Raw genomic sequence first — 21081 nt, 5'->3', positions numbered from 1 at the left:
ATACTGTGGGCCCTCACACAGCCAAAGAGTATGTCAAAGCTCCACCCCAAAAATCCGAGAACAACATGACTCCCTTATAACACAGCAGGCCAAGCTATCACAATAGAAGAGTTAATGCTAAAATCAGTAACTAGGGGATCCGCCTCCTGTCAGGCACAAGCTTACATCCAAACATTACTAAAAGGCTTCTACTAATACCCGAACTCCAGCAAGACCTAGCATTTAAATCAGCCCTGTTAACCCAACTCAGGCAAGCCTGCCAGGAAGATTAAAATCTGTAAAAGGAACTATGCAAGCCCAAGGACTGACTGTTTAGCCTTCAGCTAAATCAAGTATTGAAGGTGATGCCTGCCCAGTGATACTACATTTAATGGCTGCGGTATCCTAACTGTGCAAAGGTAGCGCAATCAATTGTCCCATAAATCGAGACTTATATGAATGGCTAAACGAGGTCTTATGCATGAGTTACATTGTCATTTGTTCATATATTTACTGGCAACAAATCCCATGAGCAGTCCCATTGATTCTGTCTTGCTCCAGAGTCAAGCTTGCCAACCTACCACTACCATGTGGACACTTTTTTTTTTTTTAAAATCACTTAGTATTTTCCCAATGTTCATGAAACATCAACAACTTAGACCAGGCACACTGCCCAATCCAATGGTATTGGGCACAAGCTATTTGTTCTCAAGAATCTGGAAACATCTAGACAACACTGCTTCTCAACATCTCCTTAGTAAGTACTGTAATGAGGATTTCTACAGAATGGTGAACTGTAGATGTGCTATTTTTCTTTTTACCCAACTAATACCCAGGGACCTAGAAAACACAGAGGTGTTCAGAATTAGGATGGAAATATATACATTGTTACCTTTTATAATCTAGATTCTATTGCTGGTTGGAGACCTACACCATTATTAGAATTGTTTTCATCCCTTCAATTAGTTCCCAACTCCTTACACCTAACCCTAACTTGGTTTAAAGTTTTCTGTGTTTAACTTTTCAGTCACATTATACCAGATATATCAATACTGCAGGTGCACAGTACTCTGCAATCTTAACATCAGGCATTTATCTCAACACATATTGCTTACCTTCAATCATATTACATGGCTCATTCCTGTCGTGAAGCTCCTAATCATTTTGTTTAATATGATCAAATAACAAAGACTTGAATTAAATTGCAAAACCATTCCCAATTATACTACATGGATCAAAGATGTGCTGCAATGGTTAAAAGATGATGATAACAGGCCATGCTTCAGATAACTAAAACCAGGTATTGTGACTTTCCCTCAAGCCCTAGACCTTGAAACTTACTACCTAGAGTCTCTGACACCCACTCAATATATTGCTTCAGTGAAGACAGTGCATTGTCAGCAGCATGAGTGTCAGCATGGCAACATCATGCTCTGCCGATGGATCACTCAAAGGCTTCATCCTCCAACAGCACTCAGACATGAAGCTCTGTTGTTTGTAGCATAACTATGCTTTCCTAGCAGGCACCACTAAAATGCTTTCATTGCCTTCTATCCAAAGCCTAGACAGGGCTTTGCTATTCCACAGCAGAGCCTCACACCGGCTCTGGCACCAAACAGCAACAGCAGCCTGACTTGCTCAGTATATAAGATAGAAATTTGTGTTTTGGGATAGACTGCAACTGTAAAAATAGATTACATGATACCCAATACATAACAGTTAGAAGTTTCAAAAGCGAGACAGATCCAATTTCTTTCCTGTTCTGCACATATCGGACTGAGTAGTGCTGTTAAAAAAAATATCTAGGTCAGATTCAAAGTTGGGCCTAAATGTGAAGAATGAGTTATCAGAACGAGTATCCATAACATACCTAATCAGTTTAAGAAGACTGAAAAAAAAGTTGAGCAATTTTGAAAGTATATTCATGATGTTATGAGAGCTCAATGAAAATCTGGCCTGTGACAGACAGATTCCACAAGATGCAGCAGGGACCCCATTACCGACATGTCATATCCTGCACTGAGCTCAGACCACCAGTTACAGAAAGAATAACAATGAGGAACAGAGCTCTGAAAGAAAGAGCAAGCAATTGACAGGCTTTTGACTCAATTTAAAGAGCAATATTCCATATGGGTTGGGCAAAAGTGAGATCAAACACTTCAAGTGTACCTATGAGTGTCTGAGAAACAGGAGAAAGCTATTATCGTTGAGTAAAAGGAACATAACTGAAGTATGAGATTGAATAAGAAGAAACACAGGAAGAAGTTTAAGCTGAGTAGCAGGAAAAAAAAAATCTTCCTGTAGTAGGAAGTAAGGTTGCAAGTTCTCCCATTGCCCAGAAAAGTAGCAACACACTGCTATTTAAATGATAAATGAACATCAAGAATGCATAACAGGACGTGGTTTGTAAGCAAATTATTTGAATAATCAGGTTAAGTCTGAATTCTACCACTGCCTAATCAAATTTAAATCTAGAATGCATTGTTTGGATGGCTTAACCCATTTCAAGGCAACAGGACACTGCCTGTTTGTCTAGGAAAGGAAAGCAATATGGAGCATGTCAAAGTAGTTTTGATTGTGATTATACTTTATGAAGGCTTTCCACCTCATTGTAAGCAGTGTGATACAGATTCCATTTCTGAAAAACTGAAACAGAAAAAACCTTTTTTCCCAATCCAAGACATATAAAATGTAAAAGCAGCTTCCCAAAGAAGGTGGCTGCACATCTTCATTACCTTCTTTGAAGTACAAACCATACTATGCATTAATACTAATACCATGTACAGTTCCCCAAGACTGTCATTTTCCCCTACGCCCTGCTAACTTTCCATAGGCTGTCAACCTTCAGAGTTTATTTCACTGATACTTCAATTACCTTTTAATGGAGACATCCAGATCCTTCAGGCAGTCCACAATAGTGCTTCTATGCCGCTGTACTGCATTATGGTCTGTCTGTACAGTTTTCAACAATGATGTCAAAGCTACGTATCTGTGAAAAGGACATACAGTCAGAAATAGCTGACAGACTGTATTTAATTTCTATGCACAGACACTCACACTCACCAAAACTTAAGTCTTATTTTGCAAGAGAATAGGGTTCTCTTGTACTTGGTAACAAATGGAAATCTTCCAGGGGACTGCTTGGCCTGTCTTCAAAGGTGAGTTACCATACTGAACTGTAACATGCCTAACACCCTGCTGCCTGGAGAAGCACCTGTCCCAGTTCCTGGGCTCATGTCAGCTGTGTGGTATTCACAAAGATTTTGAAGAGACAAGGCAATTAAAGATTAGACCTCCACAGATCATAAGCTCAAACTAGTGTGAGCTGTAATTCCCAAGGCTAGAGTCTTCTACCTACACCATGATTTGCAATCAAAATGCCTAGAGATGCAATTTAATTCTAGCAGTTGCAGCAATTACATGTCCAGATTCATAGTGACCAAAACACAACCAAGCTTCCTTGTTGCCAGCAGCACACAATCAGAAAAACCACAGTTTTTCCTCTAATTTGTCACATCTCCAATGCCATCTCTCATTTAAATACCGCCACAGACCAGCTGGGACAAGACAGGACATTCACAGACTATTGCAAAAAACACTTACCTAGATTAAGAAATCACATGTTAAGAATTACATCATACACCCAGATACATCAACTAAGAAAGGCATGGCTACAGTTAAATATTTGCACAGAGAAAAGAATGCACCAAGAAAGAAGAAAGCTAGACAGTCACACTAACCCCAGTAAAAGTACTGGAAAGCTCTACTTCAGCATAATCTTTGTGTAAATTTTTCTCACACATTTTAAACTGGGTGTTGCCAAAACACACTGCATACAACTTACCTAATATTTTTGTCGTTGTTTAATAAGAAACGGCCTAGGATGTTAATGGCTAACACCTGCAGAAAGAGTTAGGGAAGGTAAGTGATCAAAAAAAGGCTGCTGGTCATCTTCATTGTTTCAAGATTATTTTAAAGGCAACACGTCAAAGCTACCATTGCAGTTCTTGGCCAGAAGGATGAAGAACTCTAGAGGAAAAGCCAAGACAAACACAGCACAAGCTCTTTCCTGCACTCAAGGTAACAGAATCTGCAGGAAGTTTTGCTTTTCTTTATTAAAAAAAAAAAAACCACCACAAAAAAAACCCATAAAATCAAACACCACATCCTTAAGAGATTATGGTCTTACCTAGAACTAACTGTGGAGCTATGTTTGGGTAAAACAACTTTATTTCATATCCTCCACAGAAAATGCTCTAATACAAGCCTGAGGGAGGGAGGGAAAAAAGGCCATAGCAAAACAACTTACTCTCAGTCCACTCTCAGATTTTATGTCCATAATAGTCAGCACAGTTTCATAGAGAATGGCATTTCCCACGTTTTTACTTGTTTCTGTATTAGTGGCAACCTGGAGAAATGAAACAAAATAAGCAACTCTGATGCACCCAGAACAGATCCCCTTTATGCTGTTCTGCAGAACAGGCAGTGAAATTACCCAATCCCCGGCAAACATGCCACACACCTATGAACACGCATCTCTTGCAGCAAAATTTAACCCAGTGTAGCAAGCAGCTGTAATCTCACCAATGCTGCTGAATCCAATTATTAGGAAACCAAAAGTGAAAGTTTAAGCTGCTCATCAACCTTGCAGACCTCACCTGTGCAAGTATGTCATTCATTGCTTCACTAGAATCATCATCATTTCGCCCTAAAATTCTTAGTAACCGCAGGATTCGTACCTATTTGACAAAATAAAGAAAAGCTTGTTGGGTGGCAATGAAATGCCCAGTAGTACACTTCCTGAGTAGTGGCAAAGAAGCAAAACAAGCTGTTGATTCCCATACCTAAGCAAAACGCTTATCCTTAAGACTTCACCAACAGGAAGAGGCTTATGCTGTACTCATTCCCACTAGCCAGAACCGTACCCCCACTACACACAATCAGCTGTAAGACAAAATCTTAAAATCACCACACTGCCCTGAGGTAACCAACCTCATCACACCTGTCTCAAAACACAGTACTAGAATTAAAGCTATCACAGTTTGCATCAGTTCTTACCTGCAAAAAGGGGTCACTGATCCCAGACACATCATGCTCTGGTGAATATCCAGACATAATAAGGTTCTTCAGAATCCGAACTAATTGGGGAACAAGCTGTGAAGAAGAGAGTTGTCCTAATTAGGGTGGTGTTCCTTCCCCCACCCCAGCTTTGAAGTACAGGTCTAAGAACAAATCCTGTCTTTGAAAGCAAGTCAGTCTATGGATTCTTCCACAAAGTTCAACCTGCAGGCCTAGAGCTGATGTTGTACAAATAGCTGCTGCTTAGCTAGGACACAACTAGAAACAGTTAAGCTGGGAGCTGAACACCATATTGTATCTTTACAGTACTACATCTACCAGAGTTTGGCAGTTGAGACCTGAGAGGAAACACCAACTTAAACCCTCTCTTCATGAAAAGGGGATGTGCTGGGACTATTACAATGGCATAATTCCAGAATTTCATGCTCCTGACTAATTTTTAGCATACATCTTCATGGAAGCATCACGCAGACAAGTTTTGATCTTTTCAAGTACTGTACTGCTATGATTAGAGTCTATTAAGAATTCCTTCAAGTTTGACACTCCATCCAACTTAGCTTCTATGAGCACTGCTGCTATGCCAGATCCAGAACAGAACCATATCAACTTACACTGTTCATATTTTAAAGTTTCTTTACAACTGTGAGTACTAAAAAAATAATCAACTTTCAGAAAAAAAAAATCAACATCATCAGATATTGACAATACTGGTCTCCCAGTAGACATCTCTCCCTAGGAATGAATTACCTTTCAGGACTTGTACACAGCTTTGAAGAAATGCTACCTATCTGCAAGTTTGGTTCAACTCCCTTCCATCTTAGGCATCTCTAGCCAGGGGCTTCATCTGTCAGGGCAACTCTGAGGAACCATAATAAAATTTCTCTGTACTATCTCACACATGCCAAGCAAGTAATCAGTTTAAAGCAGAATGTGGCAAATAATGCAATCATTAAAGCAGAAAAGCTGTAACAAACTTAATATTTATCTCCAAAAACCTTCATAGCAGCCGTAAGTAACAAAACAGTCTCGGAAATGAGCTTCCATTTCCTCCCTAATACATCCTTATGAAAAAAATCTTAAGGTTGAAAGATAGAAACTGGACTTGTTTTCATTGAACTGTAAGAGAAAAAAACACTCCTGGTGGATGATGTAGAGATGTAGATCTCTACAAGCTTTATTCCTTCCATAGAAAGTTTCTTCTGTCCCTCTCAGTGCTGGTATTAAAATAATCCAGACACTGGCTAGAGATGAGGTGACAAACTAGACTGCAACCACTGTAATACCTCTGTAAGTGGATTTTTCATTCCTGAGGCATGGCTAGCACCAGGACAGCATCATTCTTTCAACTCCATGCATGTCAATTACAGTTTATAAAAATGTTGTCTACAAAATCCCTCCCAACAATTCACCCTTACAACTTAACAATTTTCCCATCCTTGAGATGGGCTACTCCAGCATTCATTTATGCCTGCTATGAGTCAGGGACTGCATTCATGCTAAATTTTTACCACATCAGAGACTGCTTACAGTGAAGTTGCCACTTCTGACAACATCAAGATGGTGCTTCAGATTCAGGACAGATAGCAGCAGAAAGTGCTAAAAGTATAATGTGACATAAAGCACAACAGATGCATGTGGACACACAAAATAGACAAAAATTTTTTTCTGGACTAAAGTCTTGTATGTTTGTGGTACAGTGTAAGAAGAAAACCAGCTGAGTTAATCCATCAACTTTTTATTCCTACCTTTGCTCTTCAGGAATTACATGCTCCTCTGCAAATGCACATTTCATACAATGCACAAACAAAAGGAAGCATGAATTTCCTATTATCTGCCTTAAAGAGGAAACCAAAGGGTGCTGCAACATCTTTTCTCAAAGACAAGTGAAGTTATCTGCTACAGCATTCCTGGAACCCTAATTAACATTTTCTTTGCCTTCTAACATGCAAGAGTTGTCAGGACTGAGGACAGCACAAAGAAAGGGAAACATTACAGCCATGGAGATCGGTTGAGGGCCACCCTGTCTCTCCTACTACCTCTTGGGAAGCACCTAAAGTTGCCCCATGGTTCAGACAAAACACAAAGCCCAGTTTGTGATAAGAGGAAAGGCCAGGGCTACAGTTGGCATAGGCACAAAAAAAATCCCTACAGTATTCCTCAAATGACAGGGAGCTTGAGGAAAGCAGGCTCATGTTTGGAGAAGGCCACAACTGAGATTCAGGGCTGCCATGGGTATAGAGTTTTAGTGACACAACACTACCAGCACACAAAAAGCATTAGACAAGTACAATTGATCTAAGCATGTGGCAATCAATCACAAATGTGGCATTAAGAGGCACTGTCTCACAAGAGATGAACATCTACAGATTGAATGCAAGCATGCACCATCTAAAAGAATTAATTCTTACCTTTTCATTCTAACACAGCAGGATTCCAGACAAAAGGGACAAAACAGACGAAGCAGGCATTAGGGACAGATCAATATTGTACCATTCACAGCATAAACAACTACAAGAGATAGGCACTAGGTACACTCTTATCTAGCTAAGTTCTGTGGACTCACCTCTTCTCTCTTTTTCCCACAACTATCATCTTAACTGAACAGTTAGAAGCAGAGATGGCCACCTTCAAGATGACCCTAGTCCCACTTTTACTCCTGCTTTGACATATACAATCAGGGCAAGGGAAGATGTGTACCAAAATGCCTTATGATATAGACAAGCCAAGGAAGAACAGTAAACTGGGCATGCAAATAAATAAGCACCTTTAAAAACTTTTAAGAAAAGCAAATGGCCAGTTCTGTTTTACAACCTTTGTTCAATTTCTTCTTTGATCAAGAAGTCGGAATGACAACCAGTGCAATTTTCAGAAGCCCTTCTGTTGGTAGGCTTTCATATAGCAATACTGCACAGCAAATTACAGCAAACAGCATAAGGAACTTTGTACTGTGGGGCAAGGAAAGCAAACATTCCTAACCTGAGGAGGAAGAGTGACATTGACTCTCAAACCCTTAAATTAAAATGGCAAATGATGTAATACAGCATGCACCAGAGATGAGGTATCTACAGAACTAGAACTTCCACTGATATTTTTGACCTGAGTTAGTAAGACTGTGTTAAGGCATTCAGGTGTTGGTATAAGCCTCAATTTTTCCATCCTTTGCCTCTTTATGTTTATTACATTAGTAATGCCAATGTCACTATACAATTAGAGTGGAAAAAACCCTAAGGGAACATCAAAGGGGACACCAAAATCCAACTTTAGGTTAAGTTTCATACTGCACAGTCTTAAAACTGATGGTTTTTAACTTATCCATTTATTGAAGGGGATTAGGGCTAGATACACACAAAATTCCCAAATTATTATTATTTTTTATTTTGATAACAAGCGGACAGTGTCATTAAATTCTTCATCTAAATGTAAACATTTTAATAAAATATGTACGCACTGCTTTCACTAGGGAGACTAAAAGGACACATTGGTTAAAAAAAAAACAAAACAAAACCCACACCCAAAAAACCCCCCAATCCAAAAAACACAAAACCATGAATATTAACTCAGTGATACCACTTCACATTTACCTTTCTAAAGTGTGCAAGCATGTCTGGGCTTCTCTCGCACATCTCTGTGAGGAGGACAACTGATGTGTGAAGAACACCTAAAGATAAAGGGAGAAGAAAAAAAAAAAAAAAAAAAAGGAAAACGTATCAACATTTAACAATCTCATTGGCTCCAGACATGTGACAAAGATCAGGAGAAAACAACAGGAAATAATTTAAAAAAATTGTCTTGAATCCAACATATCTACCCCAAGATTTATTTGGGCTTGCAGCTGTGCCCAAGGGAAAGCAGACAACAAGCTCATGTTTATAAAGCTGCAACTAAAGGCCAAAGGAGGAGCAAAACTGGACTCTGCAGAAACTCGCATACTAAATATACAGTCAGATGGTAAAAAACATAGTTGGACTAAATTATCTTTAAGGTCCCTTCCAACCCAAACCATTCTAAGACTCCAGAAGGACAGTGTGTTAACAGCATTGTAGGTGTTGGCTTCCTCACACTTCCTGATTTTCTGTTCCAATTTGGGTACCCTAGCCAGCCTTATGTGACCTGAGTTGGGCCTTCCTCAGAAGGTCTCAGAACTCAGCCTAGAGAAAGCCTACAGCAGACTGCTTGGTGAAGCCAGTGCCTGTGCATTGGCAGCCAGCTGCTGTGTGCCCTGCCTTGATGAAACCCAGTCAAAGCATCCCTGAAAACGGAAAAGGCTTGTCAATTAGAATCCATTTAACTAGATGGCAATGCTCGACAACTTCTAAGATATAACCTTGTAAAGCATGAAACTTCAACCATGAGCATTGTTACATCCCTGGATTCAGATGTAACACAGCAATCCCTCTCAGATGCTAACTTTTTCAATTATTCATTTTCTGTAGGTGTTAAGTCAGTACGGGAGGGTTCCTGACTCAAAGAGACTAGAAGCCTGCTTAATAAGTAACATTTTCTACAGAGATGACATTTATATTCCACAAGCTAATGCAGCTTTCAGGCCTATTGCAGGGTCTATCCAAGATATTTACGTACTTCAAAACATATTTATCTATAAAGCTTTGTCACAGCTTTAGCACTGACACTACTCAGTGAGACCTCTCAAGAGGCTGCTAGAAGGGTTTCGTATATATTCTGCTTCAGACAAAGCTCAGCACAAAGCATGGGGCTAAGAATGCTGCAAAGGAGATGCTGATTTTTAAGGATAAGGAAAGCAAAAAGGATGATTCTGTTCTTGAATGCAGGTGAACCTAGACTCAATCCTCTGCTTGGCCAAGGCTTGAAGAGAGGCATTCCCATCTTTTAAAGAGGGAACAGAACAGCTCTCAGCTTTTCAGGGTTGCATAAGACAAAGACAGATGATCTCAGGCTACCAGGCTGGATCATATGGGCATCACTTACTGACAAGAAGTATTACAGACTGTTGCCTACCTGAAGCAACGACTGGTCTAAATGTTCCGATCATCGCATTTTAAATCAAGGTAAACTAGCTGCACATACGTGAACCATATTCCACATGCAAACTGTTCTGTACCTCAAAAGTTTACAACACATGCAGCAAAAAAACCAAATGGAATCAATAGCTTCCCAGGAAGCTCCTGTGGCCTGTTAGTACTCTTGGCACTTATAACTACCCTGTCTTGAGACAGAACTTCTCCCCATAATGGGTTTTCAGCACTGCAAATATCTACTGTAGAACTCCTAGTACACCCACCTATTTTTTTTTTTAAAGACGCATGCTCATTGTAGATGTGCCACAGCACTAAGACTTTGCGAAGTGAGTATTAGGCTTCATACAGATTAGTCAAGGTACTCTTTAAATAACCTTCTAAAAGCACTTGTGCAAGAAAATTTATTAAAACAGACTAATCTCACAGAGGACCATTACAGTGAGAATCTGGTTTATGACGTAGTTCTGATGAAAAACAGCACTTAAGAAAGACTCTTTCCTGACTAACGTAGGTATCTGTGTCCTGGGAATGCCTGCTAAAATGATGTCAGCACAGCACTATAGGATTCTCTTGCAGGAGACTCAAAAAATCAACCCTAAAAAGTGCACTTTACAAGTCCCTTTAGGCAGTGTATTGAATAAAAATCACAACTTTCTCCATTCCACCCACTCTGAAGTGTATCAAAAAACAATGAGAGTTCCTTTCGTCACCTATGCCATGTAAAAGTCCTGCTGACTAGCAATCATACACATTCCTTCCTTCTGAATGACATTTGCTTTCATTGCAAGGAAACGGAAAGAAACAAATCACACAAATACACCTTCAAAGTTCCTTCCAAATAAAAGGCTTAGGTAGCAAGTACACCATCCTTAAAGAATGGCATAGCTTCCATTAAGTAGAGTCTCAGATATTACCATGATTCTTCTCATTCAGCAAGTTTTTGGTGGCTGGCAGGAACATCTCCATGAGTTCAGGCACCTTTCTAATGACATGAACGGCACACAATGCTGCCTGTACAGGAAAAACAGCTCTGTTAGTACACACTGTAACGACAACAGTACATGTTTTGAGAACATCTAGGACAGTAGGAACTATCAGAAATGTCATGATATACAAAGGCTTGGAAAGTTAATGGTATGTTTTTCCACCTCTCTACTACAAGTGTCACTAAGCAGCACCCTATAGAAGAATTCAATAAAACTACCACGAGGGGTGGGAGGGAAGGGGAGCACTGACCTACAAAGTAATACTCCCACCAGCAATAGTTCATTTTTACATTAGTCACTTCAGAAGTAGTATTAACTGCAAAGCATCTATGCCTTTAATAGGGCTACTTAGGTCTTTCTTCCTGTTGCTAGGGAGGGGGATAATGCACTGGAAGCAAATAATTAAATTCATGTCAAATTATGGCTCATTTTCTTTCCCATGAATATATCTCCTTTCCCACAGAGTAACTTCCTCCTGCGGGTGATGGGTCCTATGAAAAACAGAAGTATACTGCAAAAAAATTGCCTACTACTTCTAAGTGCAGAAGCAACTGGAGACCCTATTTCCAGCTGCTTGAGAAATAAAGGCACTGAGGGCCTCCTCCCAGAATACAGCAATACCACTTAGCATTGCTTTCACTCCAACCTCTCCCTAGATCTAACACACTAGACAAAGAAGTAACAATGCATCTCTTCCTAAATCTTACTACTCCCCACCCTCCCCAAGACTTCATAATGATTTTAAAATTAAAGAACAAGGATGATCACACTTTGCAGATGCTACAGCACACTTGCTATGGTAACAAGTATTTTATAACTGTTTGCCTGTTTCAAGCCCTTAACCTTTCCTATCTCACATACTACTGTCAGCAGCAGCAGCAACAGGAGAGATCAAATAGGTTCCAGTCTTCAAATATCAGCCTGCACTGTTAACAGTCACAATTTCTCTGGACTTATCTGAGAAGATACAGAAATAAAAATTACAATAGGTTTGGGGTTATTGTCTGTGAACAGGCAGCAGGTGTTCACAATACTACCAATAACCCTAAGGTAGAGAGTATCAAAATAGAAACAACTGCCTCACCTATTGGAGTCTTGTCTTTTAGAGGCTTACACACATTCTTACTATAGATAGACAGGGAGTTTTTAACCTCTGCCTTGCAAACTGGGAAAATACTCAGCCAGTGTGATTCAAGCCACCCAAGTGTGCCAGGTATTAGCAAGGTATCCAACCAATCTTGCGTTTTAATGTGTAACAAAGCATTCAAAAGTTCTCTGAAGTACCTTCTTCCTAAGATAGGAGTTGGAAGTTTTGAGGAGCTTTTCCACCTCTCCTGCAAGATCTCTGCACATTTCTGAGGAGCCCATGCAGCCAAGAGTGCAGAGTGCCAGCCCCTGCACATACTGCGTGCTGTGATTAAGGTCACTGTAAAGAAGAAGAACAAAAAAAAAGCCAGTCAGCATGCACACAGAGAACCTGAACACACAAGAAAAGGCATCTATATCTGCAGTCATCTAACCAGCTACACACATGGCCCAGAAGAATTCTCCAGATTCTCCGCTATTTGGGAGCATGACTGACGAGCAACAGCAGCTTTGAGTGCACATACCATAGGGTTTGCTATTTCCACTTCAAATCCTCAATTATAACGATAAAATATTTGGTTAAAACTATCAGGTGGGTAATCTAGGGATTTTGCTAAGAAGAGGGACGACCACACAGAATTCCACTAAAACGTCTAAAGCAAAGACAAAACATTCTATTTTGGAACTTGCATGCAGAAAAGAACCTAACATGAAGTACAGCCCTGCAGTGACTCCGTCTGTGGGTTGTCTCAGTTTAAACATGTTCTAGGATAGGCTTTAGTTTCTGCATTTTATATACTGTTTGGTTTCTAAAATCTATGTAAAAATATCCTCTATCCTGAGTAAAAACCAAACCCCACCATTCACACACCTTAAAAATAATCCATACAGGAATTTTGTTTAGCTATACTAACTATTCATATACCCAAGGAAGTTGTGGAAAGTGGTCAACAAGAAGTAAAACCACCTAATGGCAGATGCTGTTCATGAGGCCAGTTACCAATGTCACACTAATACAAGATAATAAGAGCTTCCACATGGCAATTCCAACAGCTTTAATATGGATTTCTACACTACTTTTCCATCAGACTATTTGGTAATTATGTCACCACAGAATCCAGGATTCAGCGTTGAAGAAAGAACATGGTTCCTGGTTTGGGAGGTGAGGGGAGCTGGGGATTGCATGATGGGAGAGCTAGGGAAACAAGTGGTATGTAACCAAATGCGTACAACGTGCAGAAAAGCAAGAGACATTATTCTGGTTGTAACATCAAGCAGCTATGGCAACATGCAGATGAAGGAACAGATTGCACATGCCACTAAATGGGTTAATGGGTTGGGTTTTTGTCTCCTTCCTTTAACAAGTTTTTGGCAGCTAAATAAAGCTGCGTGTATAGCAAGTATGTGCCTCACAAGGGTGCTCAACTTTACTGTATCTAAAATATAGGTCTTCCTACAGAGTAATGAAAGACAATGCCATAAATCAAATACCTTAATGTCTAGATAAAAGCAAGACAAAGGGGTAGATACAGAAGCCAAGGGAGAAAGCAATAAACAACCCACTGAGGTGGTGTGAAGGTTTCCACCAGTTTCACTCAGCTTCAGTCTATCCCATTTCCAGTTCAAACTCACTACACTTGTACCACACAACTTTAGCATAAAAAAAAAAAAAAAAAAAAAAGACGTGTTAACCTAGTAGCTTGGTTAAATAATAAAACCAGACACACCACAGAAACTAAGCAGACCCCTGGGTAAATCAGCTAGAACCCAGCTGTTCAACTCCTGCTCCCGTCCATCTTGAAAAGGAGCGTTATTGGAAGTGCACCAATCATCATCCACTAAACTATCATGTAAACCAGTCCCAGATTAACAGCATTTTGCTAAGAAAAAAAAACCCCAAACCCCAGGTTATTTCCCGTCTCCTCTTGCCTGCTTTCAGCAAGATGCCAAGTAGACCGTACATCCCAAGCTGCTGCCTTGCTTCCAAGACCATTCATTAGGACTGTTAGGCCAAGCTTAAAAAGAAAACAGGATATACAGCCTTGATCCTTGAAGTCAGACAACTCTTTAGAGCTTGTCAACAGACGTCAAGTAAATAAACACAGGACAACATGGCTGCAGCAATATATATGACTTTGTGGTATATGATGGCCCGTCCAGCCTACAAAATTTTATAACTGTTATAAAAATGTTCCAATTCAATCACATTTAAGAGGTGCATGGATCATTACTGATGCTGCATTACTGCTCGCCTGGCTCCTCCCTACCGCAAGCTAGAAGATAACTAATTTACAGAGATGGCAGAGTTCTTTAGAACAATTAGAGGTCTTCTGCACTGGCTGAGCCGCTTACTGTGGTCATTTCATCTTCCTGATTTTATCTTAACATGACCTCTAGAAACAGATACTGCCATTCTATAACAGTAGTTACATGAAGCGTGGTTTGCCACATACACCTTGTCAGGACCAATGCAATTTTATCTTCTCTTCCTCTTTAAGCAAGCTAGACAGGATTGTCCTATACAGTACAATACCAGAAGAGTCTTGTATAGTCAACAGCATACAACAAATTGAAGATACCAGTTTTTCTAACACAAGGGAAAAAACCTAAAGTACTCAAAATATCACTGTCAGGCGTATACTTTCAGATCCTGAAACCTTAAAGCATGTGTTGATGGAGAGAGAGGTGGTACCCTTACTTCTTGATGCAATTGGTCATAAGAAGATGGACATCCTGTCTCTCATCCAGCAGCAACATGGCACCTAAATACCCAATGCGCTTGTCTGTGAATTTCTGAGAGGCAATGAGCTTGAGGCACTCCAACTGGAAAAAAAAAAAAAAAAAAAAAGAAAAAAAATTACAGAATTAGCTTAAACTACTTCTTAGCTAGAGGAGAAACACTTTGAATTTTGATGTGTACTCATTTAGGTCTCTCAGAATGCATTTTTAAGAGTATATTTTACTCCCATTTTGGTGATGTCAAAACCAAAGAAAGTTTAAATGACCTGCCAAAGCTCCCAGCAAGACAGCAGGAAAGTCACTAGCAGCTCCTGCATCTTAAAGCAGCCAGACACTATTGGCCTTCCATGACCTCTGATATACCAGATATGTGGGTTTATGTCAAATCACAGAAGTAAAAGATAACGTATTTATAGAGACAAGAGATGCATCATTAAAAACAAAATAGTAAAGATCTGGAAATCTAGATTATAGGTCATGACTGATATGCACTGGAAACTTCTGAACCAGGCTTAAATGTGTCCATCTACCTACCAGAGAGGATCAATGATTTGTACGTTGTCATAAAAAAAAAAAAAAAAACCACACCACAGTTTTTGTGCTGCTCTGTAACCTCTATTTGAGTACCTGAAGTTTGACTAAAATCATATGCATTGTAGGCACTACGAGATTCCCTTTCACCATATAGAAATGTCAACTGTTCAGTAGCATATAGAAGGTCCCTAAGATAACACACATAGTTGCCACCTGCACTCAGCTGATTGAGAATTTAATTGCTAACCAATTTTAAAAAAACTTAACACTTTCTTACTGCAAAAAAAAAAAAAAGTACCAACCACAGAGATAACGTTGACATTACTACACACTAAGGTATTTTTCTCTACCAGATAACTAATCAAGTATAATCAATATCTACTTTACACACAGGTAGTAGCAGAAATGGCTTCTCAAAACAGGTAAGAGACTTATCCCTCACAGACATATCCTGTTTAGTCTGTTTTACAAGTTAGCTAGGGCAGCAAGTAAGCGTACACAGTGTGTTTAAGGAGGGGTCAGACAAAGCTTGCAACAGATCCATTTTAAAAGTAGTAAAAGGGGCATGCACAGGCAAAAATTCAGGACATCATGAAGTTTTTCATGGTCCCTAGCTATAGGGAAGCTTGAACAGGGCAACAGACACAGGTGATATACAAGAAGCACACACACACACACACATCAGGAGGGTAAGGTTGCACAGATATTGGTAAGAAAACTAAAGTTGAAGTGCCAGAGAAAGTGCGTGCCATGGCCTAGCCACTGACAAGTTGTCACAACTGCATGGCATCAGAACATTCAACTCAACTACGCAAGAAGTTGTCAATTATGAACACCCAGCTACCGCAGGGTGACAAACTGATTAAAAAAAAAGCTTGAAAGTGAGTTCCATTTGCTGGGTTTAAAGGCACTGAAAATCTAGAATAAAGAAACACCTCTGAACAGTAAGAACAGTCATCCACAAGGGTAACTGAAAATGCACAAATGGGCAAGATCAACCGGGAATAAGGTACGGAATACTAGACAGCAACCTCTTATCTTTCCAGTGCTTTCTGTAAAGAGAATAATGCACCTCTGAACCAACTTTCTACCCCAGGTTTACAAGATACTTTCTTATACAACCCTCTGCAAAAATGCAATGTAGAATTGATGACATCTAAGCCACAGCATACGAGCCCACAAAGGCAGAAGACTAATGACTAAGAAAAAGCAGAAGAAAACTGATGGCTGCAACAGATACTATAAGATATATTTCTAGTACTTTTGAATTTGAAAGATATTGAAATTTACCCTGTGAAAGGCTCATGGGTTCTTGTTTCATTTTTATACAAATACATGCAAACTAGCTTCATGCACAGCAATACTGAGAAACATGATCAGCTGATGCTCTTACTAAGTTTAATTAGTTGAAGAAATCTCGATACCATTACATCCATTTCATTCAAAGGAACAATTAAAATCTGTTACATCAGCACTGTAACAGATACATCAGTAAAGCTAGATATAAGCACGTAGCCAGACTACAGCTTACCCAAGTTTTTAGCTACCCCTCCAACCAGAATTTTTTTGCAAGTAGAAACTATGACAATAACGAAGTTATTTGACCACTTGCCTAAGGCTGCCTGACAACTACTAAACTCACACAAATGTCCTTTGCACATGCTTGCCATTCAGTGCATCTCAGCACACACTGGCTAAATACTGTGCTCATGGTTATATTTTTTTAGATATCCTGGGTCAAAGTTAAGGATCTCTGCCTTGGAAGTAAGTAGATCAACCATTCACTACCCCTGCACCTTCTCTAAATTCTCTTATCATTGGTTACCCCATCCACACTGTTAGCTGAAGTCAGATGTCTGCTTACATCTTTAAGAGAGACTGTCTAACACAGCCTGTGGCTCTCTTCTGTTTTTCACCAAAACATATTTCCTGCATATTTATCCTGTCACTCTCAGAAACTTCCCATCTACAATGCTGGACTGTCTATCTATAAAACTCCACTACTGGAACAGCATGCATTTTTAACAGGTCCTCAACTCACACAAACCATACTCCATCTACAAAACATTAGATTCCTTCCAGTTATAAAGCACTGAGGACATGCAAAGGTCTGTAACTTACTCACTTGGACAACACTTGTTCAAATCCCTTTTCAGCCTTGGGCCCCGTACCTTCCTGAAAAGTGCAGCTGATAAACTACATGAGAACCAAGGTGTCCTAGCTTCAGCTGGGATACAGTTAATATTTTTTTTCTTAGTAGCTAGTGCAGTGCTGTGCTTTGAATTTGATATGAGAATAATGCTGATAGGACACCGATGCTTTTAGTTGTTGCTGGGTGATGCTTATAGCAAATCAAGGACTTTTCAGTTCCTTGGGCCCTGCCAGTGAGAAGGCTGGAGGGGCACAGGACACTGGGAGGGGACACAGCCAGGACAGGTGACCCAAGCTTGCCAAAGAGGTATTCCATACCATATGACGTCACACTGAGCATATAAACAGGGGGAAGAAGGAGGAAAGCGGGGACATTTAGCATTACGGCATTTGTCTTCCCAAGTAACCATTACGTGTGATGGAGCCTGGCTTTCCTGGGGATGGCCGAACACACCTGCCCATGGGAAGCGGTGAATGAATTCCCTGCTTGGCTTTGCTTGCCTGCACAGCTTTTGCTTTACCTATTACATTGTTACTTGACCCTCAAGTTTTACGTTCCTTTCTGATTCTCCTCCCCGCTCCTCTGGGTGAGGGGGAGTGAGCAAGCAGCTGCATGGTACTTGGTTGCCAGCTGGGGTTAAACCACAACACAAGGCCATCAAATGAAGTACTCTATTCCCAAAATAGTCAGCACAGATGTTTCTGTTTGAGATGTAGTAACCCCAGCAATAATAAATATTGAATAATCTGTTTCATCCTTCTTCCACTGAGAGTGAAGAGGTAATTTACCATTACTGACCAAAGCAGAAACTGAAAAATTATTAGATATCTGGTCTAATCTTCCATATACAGAATTAAATACTTGAGCAACAAGATTAAAATCCCAACAAAATTTAAACGTTCCTAACATCGGTCAAATGTAGAAATTCTAGATGACACTTCTCTGTAACACTTAATTCTTCCTGCAGCTTTTAGATGTTGTGCCTTAATTTTTGTGATAGGAAGTTTCTGTCTTGGACCAGTGAGCCTGGCTACGTGAAGCGTTAAGAACAGGATAATACTCAAATTCACTTGCTCTTAGGCAACAACTCCTATGCCGAGAGAAGAATCCAATGATGCAGAAACACGATGATGCATTTTATATGCAATAGCACAGTCCAGACTCACTCCCCAACACAAGACTTACTGGAATTTGATTTCAGTGCTTTGAGTTCACTGTTTCAGTGAGACATGTCAGGATTGGTAAATCCAATCATGAATGATAGACTCCCAAGACACAAAGCTACTTTAAGGGATACAACAAGTTCACTTTTTCTTTAGCTCTATGGAAGGTCCAGGTTAGATTACTACTGACAGGACACTTACTGACTTTTAAGCAAAAGAGGCTATGCCCCAAAGACTAAGAAAAGCTCAACCTGAAGAATATCTTGTAGATCAGGAACTCCCATCTTCCTGTCTCCCTTTTCCACAATGTGTCAAACACAGCAGGTCAAAAATACACCAGAAATGGAAAATTCATACCAGCATTTTCCAAGTCACCTCACTAAGATGGGGATAAGGAACACCAGTTTCTTATTGCTGGAAACAGACCAGCTCTTACCTGCTTAGAATAGATTGCTTTAGAAGGAAAAGGGTATAGAACCTCCTTTGAAGCATCTGGTTATTTCCATCAGAGACAGAACTCCAAAATGCTGTTTTGAACTCATCTAGAAATATCCATATGTATTGGACTGTGGTTTAAGAACTACTACTCTGCAGAAACATGGGTAGTGAGGAGCAGACAGTGTGGCAAAAGCACACTAACCCTAAGTTTTATGACAAAATATATGTCTCTAAACAGCAGATCTCACTGTCAAAACTAACACACACAGGTTCAGAAGATATGTGAAGACAGACCTCAAAACATTGCGAAGAGCAAACACCAAAACCACAGCTAAGAATGTTCCAAACATGTCAATGTGCCCCAAATAAACAAAGCAGACTGGCATATGCACATAGCACAAGTACTGAACTCTGACCTACCTGTCCAAAATGTGCAGGGTATCCCAGCATGTGCATATACAGCAGCTTTGCCACATTTCTGCATCTGTATGTGTTATCTTCCTCTCGGAAGGATGACCGGATAGCAGCACATTCCTTTTGGATCATCTCACGCTCTTCTGCCTGGGTTCTTGCTGTCCGGATGGTCCGGATCAACTCCCGCAGTCGGATGGGGGCTGGCATCCTCTGGGAGAAAAGACAGATCTGTAAACCCTGTACTGCACCTAAAGGCTTCATAATAGTCTCACACTTTTAACATATTTTGGTTTTTTCTTTCTTATCCTACAATTAAGGAAATGCAGACTGCTTCAGTAGCATGATTAAAAATAAACTTGAAAACCAGAGGAATTCATGGAACTTCGTATTTGCTTTTCCAGAACATTAGAAACAGGAATTACTATGCTTTGAGCTAGCTGCCAGGTGAATATAACATGATTCCTGAAACTGGCAGAAACGGCACTCACCAAGGTATGCTTCCATTCACAACATTTGCCTCTCTCTAGAAAACTCAGGCTTCAAAGACAGAGTTGATCCCAAAATCACGACAACTTCAGACAGAAATCCTTTACAAAAAGCAACGCCATTTAGTAACTTCCACAGGATCTCATACAAGTGCTTCAGATAGCCATGCTTCAAAAATCCTGTAAACTTGTGCCATACATGCCTCTTTCTTAGAGGCATGGAAGTCAACAGAAAAAAGCTGATGGAAGAGCAATCTTAGCTGTGTGGAATTTCAGAGAATCTTCTTTTAGAAATAAATAAATCAAGTTGACACCTTCCTTTTATTACACCCCAAAGTGAATCATCCTTTCTAAAACAAACAAGTCTGCCACACTAATGTCTGGTGGCACTGGTATGAAAATTGTGTGCAAGAAAGCATTCAACATGAACTCCAAGTAGTTTCACTTCACCAGATGAAGTACTGATGGAGCCATTTGACCTAGAGAGCAATTTAGTCTCCTGAGTACCCCCAAGAGGAAAACGTCTCTCCAAAGAAAGACAAACTTTAAAATTACATTCAACAATAGAACTTTTTAGCTCATGCTCACCAAAGCCAACTTTTGATTTTCTGTGAGATCAGACTATGCAAGCATCTCTACAGTCTTCCTTCATCCACGTTACACTGCAAATATACCTAAGCCATTCTGATAACAGATAATGTCACACCAACTTACAAAAAGTTGCCATGGCAGTCTGCTACAGTTTTTGTCTGGGTCACTGGCCTCTCAAAATGGTGTCATACATTTTAAACACTGCCGTATCAGAAAAAAAGATGTTATTCAGATGCTGCACTAACTGGCTTGCATGACAGCACAGAACAGACAGGCTGGGAAGCATACAGAGTTAGCAGGGGACTTGTTTCTGCAGAAGAGCAGAGAGAGATGCATGCATAACACGTAAAGGTGGCCTCAGTAAGGCAGCTGAATTCAGCTCTAAATCTGGATTATAAATCTGGTCTCCTACAGAACTGATACATAACACTAAGTATC

At 40.0% G+C, this 21081-nt stretch overlaps 1 protein-coding gene and 1 non-coding gene across 3 annotated transcripts in view; both read right to left on the bottom strand.

Annotated features, from left to right (window-relative positions):
- Positions 1-21081, bottom strand: part of AP1G1 (adaptor related protein complex 1 subunit gamma 1) — a 51734-nt gene that overhangs the window by 17420 nt on the left and 13233 nt on the right. For both annotated transcript variants that reach the window (XM_055726547.1, XM_055726548.1), the window contains exons 2-11: positions 19574-19777; positions 14826-14950; positions 12326-12467; positions 10970-11066; positions 8640-8716; positions 5038-5133; positions 4638-4718; positions 4289-4387; positions 3824-3879; positions 2855-2968 (exon numbers count right to left, since the gene is read on the bottom strand). In XM_055726547.1, the coding sequence (XP_055582522.1) occupies positions 2855-2968; positions 3824-3879; positions 4289-4387; positions 4638-4718; positions 5038-5133; positions 8640-8716; positions 10970-11066; positions 12326-12467; positions 14826-14950; positions 19574-19774 (1088 nt within the window). In that variant the 5' untranslated portion in view covers positions 19775-19777. The remainder of the gene's footprint in view (positions 1-2854; positions 2969-3823; positions 3880-4288; positions 4388-4637; positions 4719-5037; positions 5134-8639; positions 8717-10969; positions 11067-12325; positions 12468-14825; positions 14951-19573; positions 19778-21081) is intronic.
- On the bottom strand, positions 1368-1454 carry LOC114015304 (small nucleolar RNA SNORD71). The gene has a single exon (XR_003559153.1). It is a non-coding gene; the product is annotated as a small nucleolar RNA SNORD71 (small nucleolar RNA).

The sequence above is a fragment of the Falco cherrug genome, chromosome 14, assembly GCF_023634085.1.
Source record: "Falco cherrug isolate bFalChe1 chromosome 14, bFalChe1.pri, whole genome shotgun sequence".
Taxonomy (NCBI): domain Eukaryota; kingdom Metazoa; phylum Chordata; class Aves; order Falconiformes; family Falconidae; genus Falco; species Falco cherrug.
The sequence above is the reverse complement of the archived record's forward strand: the minus strand, read 5'-3'. Positions and strand labels throughout refer to the sequence as shown.